The 8,948-nt window shown below is 60.7% G+C and overlaps 1 protein-coding gene across 1 annotated transcript in view; it reads right to left on the minus strand.

Annotated features, from left to right (window-relative positions):
• ADCY6 (adenylate cyclase 6) overlaps nt 1–8,948 on the minus strand; it is a 26,215-nt gene that overhangs the window by 5,546 nt on the left and 11,721 nt on the right. The window contains 10 exon segments of the mRNA XM_032441675.1: nt 1–127; nt 350–379; nt 1,867–2,042; nt 3,854–4,012; nt 4,116–4,232; nt 4,371–4,458; nt 5,714–5,811; nt 6,973–7,120; nt 7,604–7,629; nt 8,672–8,800. Coding sequence (XP_032297566.1) covers nt 1–127; nt 350–379; nt 1,867–2,042; nt 3,854–4,012; nt 4,116–4,232; nt 4,371–4,458; nt 5,714–5,811; nt 6,973–7,120; nt 7,604–7,629; nt 8,672–8,800 — 1,098 coding nt within the window.

An 8,948-nucleotide genomic window follows, 5' to 3' on the forward strand; every position in this document is an offset into this window, starting at 1 on the left:
CAGCTTCCAGAGGAAGTCGAGTCGCGCTGTGGACTCCACCTGCTGTGCATGTAGGTACAGCGCCAGGGCGAAGACCCCCAGCACCACGGGGGTGACGTAGCGCAGCGCCACCTTCCCCTCCACGGGGCTGCGGGACCCCAGACCCACTGAGTGCTGGGACTGTGGGGTCTGCGCCCATATTGGGGGGCTCGAGGCTGCGCCCGACCCCAAAGGTGAATGTGGAGCCTGGGGAATAGGGCCAGACCCCCCCCACAACCCCAAAGAGATCCCCACACCCCTAGAGCCCAAAAGACCCCCCCGGCCCCAAAGGACCCCCCTGACCCCAAAGGATACCCCAGAACCCACTCACCATTCCCCCTGGGTGGCGTTGAAGGGGGGTCTGTAGGGAGAGCAAAGGGGGAGTCACTGAGGGGCGAAGACCCCACAGTGACCCCAAGGGGACATAAGGGGGACCCTATAGGGACACAGAGGGGGCAGGGGGTCACATTAGGGTGGTGACCCCAGGGGGACACAGAGGGGACCCCATAAGGACAGTGAGGGGACGGGGGGGGTCACATTAGGGTGGTGATCCCATGCTGACCCCAAGGGGACACAGAGGGGACCCTGTAGGGACATAGAGGGCATAGGGGGTCAGATTAGGGTAGTGACCCCAAGGGGACACAGAGGGACCCTATAGGGACACAGAAGGTGCAGGGGGGTCAGATTAGGATGGTGATCCCATGGTGAACCTGAGGGGACACAGAGGGACCCTATAGGGACATAGAGGGCACAGGGGGGGTCACATTAGGGTGGTGACCCCAAAGGGACACAGAAGGGACCCCATAAGGACACAGAGGGCACAGGGGGGGTCACATTAGGGTGGTGACCCCAAAGGGACACAGAGGGGACCCCATAGGGACAGTGAGGGGACAGGGGGGATCACATTAGGGTGGTGATCCCATGCTGACCCCAAGGGGACACAGAGGGGACCCTGTAGGGACATAGAGGGCATAGGGGGTCACATTAGGGTAGTTACCCCAAGGGGACACAGAGGGACCCTATAGGGACATAGAGGGGATGGGGGGGTCACATTAGGGTGGTGACCCCAAGGGGACACAGAGGGACCCTATAGGGACATAGAGGGGACAGGGGGGGTCAAATTAGGGTGGTGACCCCAAGGGGACACAGAGGGGACCCCATAGGGACATAGAGGGCACAGGGGGGGTCACATTAGGGTGGTGACCCCAAAGGGACACAGAGGGACCCTATAGGGACACAGAGGGTGTGGGAGGGGGATCACTTTATGGTGGTAACCCCAAGGGGACACAGAGGGGACCCCATAGGGACAGAGAGGGGACAGGGGGGTCACATTTGGGTGGTGATCCCATGCTGACCCGAAGGGGACACAGAGGGGACCCCATAGGGGCAATGAAGCCATGCTGACCCCATGGGGACACAGAGGGGACCCTATAGGGATATAGAGGGGACAGGGGGTGGTGACCCCAAGGGGACCATATAGGGACACAGAGGGGACAGGGGGGATCACTTTAGGGTAGTGACCCCAAGGGGACACAGAAGGGACCCCATAAGGACACAGAGGGCACAGGGGGGGGTCACATTAGGGTGGTAATCCTACGGTGAACCTCAGGGGACCCAGAGGGGACCCTATAGGGACACAGAGGGCGCAGGGGCATCACATTAGGGTGGTGACCCCAAAGGGACACAGAGGGACCCTATAGGGACATAGAGGGGACGGGGGGGGGGTCACATTAGGGTGGTGATCCCATGCTGACCCCAAGGGGACACAGAGGGGACACTATAGGGACCCCGAGGGGCTGGGGCTGTCAGACCCCTTAGTGCCCCCCGGGGGTCTCTGTGTGCACTCACAGCGCATGCGCCAGCAGCAGCAGGTCTGCGTTGTCGAACAAGGCCCCGTGTGGACCCTCGGCCAGCGCCACGAACGCGGCCCCCAGCCCCAAAACCAGCAGCAGCTTCGAGGCGCTGCTGAGCTGCAGGAACGCGGCGGCAGCCAGAAGAGTCAGCACCACACAGTGGGTTATGTACTGCAATGGGGTAACAGTGGGATAACAGTGGGGTAATAATGGGATAATAATGGGGTAACAATGGGGTAAATAATGGGGTAAATAATGGGGTAAATAATGGGGTAAATAATGGGAAAACAACGGGATAACAGCGGGATAAATAATGGGATAAACAATGGGGTAGCAATGGGGTAACAATGGGAAAACAATGGGAAAGCAATGGGAAAACAATGGGAAAACAATGGGAAAACAATGGGATAAATAATGGGAAAACAACGGGATAACAGCGGGATAAATAATAGGATAACAATGGGATAACAACGGGATAACAACGGGATAACAACGGGATAGAGCATCACCTATAGGAACCCAGCCCCTCTGGGGACCCCATTGCACCTATAGGAACCCAGCCCCTTTGGGGACCCCATAAGAGCACCTATAGGATCCCAGCCCCTTTGGGAACCCCACAGCACCACCTATAGGAACCCAGCCCCTTTAGGGACCCCATAGCACCTATAGGGACCCCATAGCACCACCTATAGGAACCCAGCCCCTTTGGGGACCCCATAGCACCTATAGGGACCCCATAGCAGCACCTATAGGAACCCAGCCCCTTTGTGGACCCCATTGCACCTATAGGGACCCTATAGCAGCACCTATAGGAACCCAGCCCCTTTGGGGACCCCACAGAAGCACCTATAGGAGCCCAGCCCCTTTGGGGACCCCATTGCACCTATAGGGACCCCATAGCAGCACCTATAGGAACCCAGCCCCATTGGGGACCCCATTGCACCTATAGGAACCCAGCCCCTCTGGGGACCCCATAGCACCACCTATAGGAACCCAGCCCCATTGGGGACCCCACTGCACCTATAGGGACCCTATAGCAGCACCTATAGGAACCCAGCCCCTTTGGGGACCCCATTGCACCCATAGGGACCCTACAGCAGCACCTATAGGGACCCAGCCCCTTTGGGGACCCCACAGAAGCACCTATAGGAGCCCAGCCCTTTTGGGGACCCCATTGCACCTATAGGGACCCTACAGCAGCACCTATAGGAACCCAGCCCCATTGGGGACCCCATAGCAGCACCTATAGGAACCCAGCCCCTTTGGGGACCCCATTGCACCTATAGGGACCCTACAGCAGCACCTATAGGAACCCAGCCCCATTCGGGACCCCATTGCAGCTATAGGAACCCATCCCCTTTGGGGACCCCATAGCACCTATAGGGACCCCATAGCACCACCCATAGGAACCCAGCCCCTTTGGGGACCCCATAAGAGCACCTATAGGATCCCAGCCCCTTTGGGAACCCCACAGCACCACCTATAGGGACCCAGCCCCTTTGGGGACCCCATTGCACCTATAGGGACCCCATAGCAGCACCTATAGGAACCCAGCCCCATTGAGGACCCCATAGCACCACCTATAGGAACCCAGCCTCTTTGGGGACCCCATTGCACCTATAGGGACCCTATAGCAGCACCCATAGGAACCCAGCCCCTTTGTGGACCCCATTGTACCTATAGGAACCCAGCCCCTTTGTGGACCCCATAGCAGCACCTATAGGAACCCAGCCCCTTTGTGGACCCCAATGCACCTATAGGGACCCCATAGCAGCACCTATAGGAACCCAGCCCCTCTGGGGACCCCATTGCACCTATAGGAACCCAGCCCCTTTGGGAACCCCATAGCACCTATAGGGACCCCATAGCAGCACCTATAAGAACCCAGCCCCATTGGGGACCCCATAGCACCTATAGGGACCCCACAGCAGCACCCCCAGCATCTCATCCCCCCTGTGCCCCCCCCCTTTCTCCCCACTCACCTCAGGGTAGTCGCAGTCCCCCCCCTGGGGGCGGCACAGCCCCGGTGGGGACCCCAACGAGATGTTGAGGGCTCGGAGCTGACACGGCCCCACATCTGTGGGGCTGACGTTGAGGGCGCGGGCAGCGCAGTCCCGCAATGGCACCCGACTGCAGGAGAACTGTGGGGTGATGGATGGGGATACGGGGGGGGGGGCAGAGGGGTGAGGGGTCCCGCCCCATTTCGGGACCCCCCCCTAATTGCCATCTTGACCCCCCCCATACCAGGTTGATGAAGGAGGTGATGAAGACGATGGTGATGATGATGGCGGCCGTGGCGGTGCTGCGGGATCGGGAGCGGACGATGGCGCGGGATAAACGCTGCAGCACCGGGGGGAACAGCTGCCATGGGGGGGGGACTTCATTAATGTACAGCCAACAACCCCTGCCCCATAGCTGCCCCATAGCTGCCCCATAGCTGCCCCATAGCTGCCCCATAGCTGCCCCATGGCCCCCCCTTTTCCCTTCACCCCAACTCACGGTGATGCAGGAATGCACGGCGCAGATGAAGAGGATGAAGGAGAGGAGGAGGAAGGTTCCGATGTAGGCACCGATCATCAGTGGGGAGCTGTGGGGCAGATAGGGAGCGCTATGGGGTCCGTGGGGTGGGATGTGAGGCCTGTCAAGGCTGTGGGTGCTATGGGGTGGGCTATCAGGGCTATGGGGGGCTGTGAGCACTATGGGGTGGGCTATGGGATCTATGAGCGCTATGGGGTGGGCTATCAGGGCTATGGGGGCTATGAGCACTATGGGGTGGGCTATCAGGGCTATAGGGGTGGGCTATGGGATCTATGAGCGCTATGGGGTGAGCTAGCAGGGCTATAGGGGTGGGCTATGGGATCTATGAGCGCTATGGGGTGGGCTATCAGGTCTATAGGGGTGGGCTATGGGGGCTATGAGCACTATAGGGTGGGCTATGGGGACTGTGGGGTGTATTATGGGGTTTCTGGGGCCTGTGAGCACTATAGGGTGGGCTATGGGGACTGTGGAGTGTATTATGGGGTTTCTGGGGCCTGTGAGCACTATAGGGTGGGCTACGGAGCCCATGGGGGCTTTAAGTACTATGGAATGGGCTATGAGCGCTGTGGGGTGGATTATGGGGTTTATAGGGGCTGTGAGCACTATGGGGTGGGCAGTTGGGTTTATGGTGAGGGTTCCACGGCCTCTGGGGTGGGCTATGGGGCCTGTGGGGGCTGTAAGCACTATGGGGTGGGCTATCAGGTCTATAGGGGTGGGCTATGGGGGCTGTGAGCACTATGGGGTGGGCTATGGGGCCCATGGGGGCTTTAAGTACTATGGAATGGGCTATGAGCGCTGTGGGGTGGATTATGGGGTTTATAGGGGCTGTGAGCACTATGGGGTGGGCTATTGGGTCTATGGTGTAGGTTCCATGGCCTCTGGGGTGGGCTATGGGCCTGTGGGGGCTGTGAGCACTATGGGGTGGGCTATGGGATTTATGGGGGGGGGGTTGGAGGGTTATGGGGTTGTCTATTGGGTCTGAGGGGGGCTGTGAGCGCTATGGGGTAGACTATGGGGATCTAGGGGGGCTGTGAGTCCTATGGGGCAGGTTGTGGGATCTAGGGGGACTGTGAGTGCTATGGGGTGGGCTATGGGGATCCAGGGGGCTGTGGGTGCTATGGGGCGGGCTGTGGGATCCAGGGGGGCTGTGAGCGCTATAGGGTGGGCTATGGGGCGGGCTGTGGGCACTATGGGGCAGGCTATGGGGCGGGCTGTGGGCACTATGGGGCAGGCTATGGGGCAGGCTATGGGGCAGGCTGTGGGCGCTATGGGGCAGGCTATGGGGCAGGCTGTGGGGCACTCACAGGGGGAAGATGATGAGCTGCACGCAGCAGATGAAGCAGAAGACGAGCAGAGCGCAGCCCACGTAGCCCCCAAAGCGGTGATCGACCTTCTTGGAGTACTGGGGGCAATGGGGGAACGTGAGGGACAGGGGGGGGATATGGGGGGACAGGGGGGGATACGGGGGGGGGATTTAGGGACGGGGGGGAGCAGGAGGATGGAATGGGAGGGATGGAGAGGGCAAAATAAAGGGGACCCCAAAGGACAGAGGGGAATCATGGGATCCCAAAGGATGGAAGGGAATAAGGGGATCCTAAAGGATGGAGGGGGGAAATAGGGGAACTTAAGGGATGGTGGGGACTTATGGGATCCTATAGGATGGTGGGGGAATAGAGGGATATAGGGAGGGAAGTAAGGCCCCAAAGGATGGATGGAAAGGAACAGAGATAAAAAGGGGGGGAATAGGGGTCCCCAAAGGGCTGAGAGGGGATGGGGTGGGCAAAGAGACCCCATAGGGTGGGCTGTGGGGGGAGACCCCATAGGGTGGGCAGAGGAACCCCATAGGGTGGGCTGTGGGATGGGGGTCCCCATAGGGTGGGCAGAGGGTCCCCATGGGGTGGGCTGTGGGGGGTCCCACAGGGTGGGCTGTGGGGGGGTCCCACAGGGTGGGCAGAGGGTCCCCATAGGGTGGGCTGTGGGGGGGGGTCCCATAGGGTGGGCAGAGGGTCCCCATTGGGGTGGGCTGTGGGGGGTCCATGGTGGTCAGAGGGTCCCAATGGGGTGGGCTGTGTGATGAGGGTAACCCAATAGGGTGGGCAGTAGGGACCCTCATAGGGTGGGCTGTGGGGGGGTCCCACAGGGTTGTGGCTGTGGGGGGGGATCCCAATAGGGTGGGCATGGGGGGTTCCCAATACGGGTGGGCAGTGGGGGGTCCCCGATGGTGTTGGGCCTGTGGGGGGTCCCATGGGGGTGGGCTGTGGGGGGTCCCAGTAGGGTGGGCAGTGGGTGGGTCTCATGGGGTGGGCTGTGGGGTCCCATAGGGTGGGCAGAGGGTCCCATGGTGGGCTGTGGGGGGTCCCATAGGGGGGCTATGTGGGGTCCCATAGGGTGGGCCTGTGTTGGGGGGGGTCCCATAAGGTGGGCTGTGTTGGGGGGGGTCCCACAGGGTGGGCAGAGGGTCCCCATGGGGTGGGCTGTGGGGGGTCCCATAGGGTGAGCAGAGGGACCCCATAGGGTGGGCTGTGGGGGGTCCCCATGGGGTGGGCTTTGGGGGGGGTCCCACCTTCCTCTCCAGCTCGGGGCTCTGGAAGCTGAGCAGGAAGCGCCTCACATGGTCCTTGCGCAGCTGGTCGATGCTTCGCGCGTCGATGGCGCGACCCAGGAACTCGTCAACCTCGTCCTCGGGGTTCAGCGGCTCCTGGGCACCACGGCTGGGGGGGGGCAGGGGCCACAATGGGACATGGACCCCCAATAGGAGACCCCCAATGGGACAGGGGCCACAATGGGACAGGGAATCCCAGTGGGACAGGGGCCACAATGGGAGACAGACCACAATGGGACAGGGACACCAATGGGACACGGCCCCCAATGGGAGACAGACCCCCAATGGGAGACAGACCCCCAATGGGACACGGACCCCAATGGGACACGGACCCCAATGGGACAGGGACCCCAAATGGAAGACCCCCAATGGGACACGGACCCCCCCAATGGGGCAGGGAACCCCAATGGGACAGGGACCCCCAATGGGGAGACCCCCAATGGGACAAGGACCCCCCAACGGGACAGGGACCCCAAATGGAAGACCCCCAATGGGACAGGGACCCCAATGGGACAGGGACCCCCAATGGGACAGGGACCCCCAATGGGGGTAGGGGGGATGGAGGGGGGATATGGGGGTGGGGGGAACTTACTTGTCCTTGGTGGAGTCGTCGATGCCCTGTAGGGGAGGAAGAGGGGTCAGGGGTCTGCTTAGGGGTAGGGTGAGTTAGGGGGCAGGGGTTAGGGTTAGGGGTGAGGGTTAGGGGGTCAAGGTTAGGGCTTAGGGGTCCGGGTAGAAGCCAAGGTTAGGGGTCAGGGTTAGGGGTAGGGATTGGGGATAGGGGTCAGGGTCAAAGTTGGGGTTTAAGGGTCAGGGCTTAAGGTTAGGGGTCAGGGTAGAGGTTAGGGTAAGGGGTCAGGGGGCCCCAAATGGGGAGGGGGGGGCACCACAAAGAGAATGGGGACCCCAAAAAGGAGACAGAGCCCAATGGGGGGGGAACCCACAGGGCTGTGGTTGGGTGCAGGATGTGATGGGAACCCACAGGAAGGAGCTGTGGGGCTGATAGCACCGGGATGGGGCTGGTAGCACCGGGATGGGGCTGATACAGCACTGCTATGGGGCTGATAGCACCGCTATGGGGCTGAGATAGCACCGCTATGGGGATGATACAGCACCGCTATGGGGATGATACAGCACCGCTATGGGGCTGATAGCACCGCTATGGGGATGATACAGCACCGCTATGGGGCTGATACAGCACAGCTATGGGGCTGATATCCCCACTATGGGGCTGATATCCCCACTATGGGGCTGGTATAGCACTGCTATGGGGCTGGTATAGCACTGCTATGGGGCTGATACAGCACTGCTATGGGGCTGATACAGCACTGCTATGGGGCTGGTATAACACTGCTATGGGGCTGATATAGCACTGCTATGGGGCTGGTATCCCCGCTATGGGGCTGGTATCCCCGCTATGGGGCTGGTATAGCACTGCTATGGGGCTGGTATAGCACTGCTATGGGGCTGGTATCCCCGCTATGGGGCTGATATAGCACTGCTATGGGGCTGATATCCCCGCTATGGGGCTGGTATAGCACTGCTATGGGGCTGGTATCCCTGCTATGGGGCTGATATCCCCGCTATGGGGCTGGTATAGCACTGCTATGGGGCTGGTATCCCCGCTATGGGGCTGGTATCACAGTTGGGGGTCACCCACCATCTGCCTGAAGGCCTTGGAGTCTTTGGTGCGGCTGAAGTTGCGCTCAGGGACCCAACGAGGGACCAAGGCCTCGGCTGAACCCGCGTGGCTGCGCTGCAGCTTGGCCAGCAGGGCCTGCTCCTCCTTCTGTGGGGCAGGGAAACGTGTGGGGCAGAGACATGGGGCCAGATAGACATGGGGCCGTATAGACACAGAGTCATATAGACATGGGGCCGTATGGACATGGAGCCGTATAGACATGGGGCCGTATAGACACAGAGTCATATAGACATGG

The sequence above is a fragment of the Coturnix japonica genome, unplaced genomic scaffold (assembly GCF_001577835.2).
Source record: "Coturnix japonica isolate 7356 unplaced genomic scaffold, Coturnix japonica 2.1 chrUnrandom485, whole genome shotgun sequence".
NCBI lineage: Eukaryota > Metazoa > Chordata > Aves > Galliformes > Phasianidae > Coturnix > Coturnix japonica.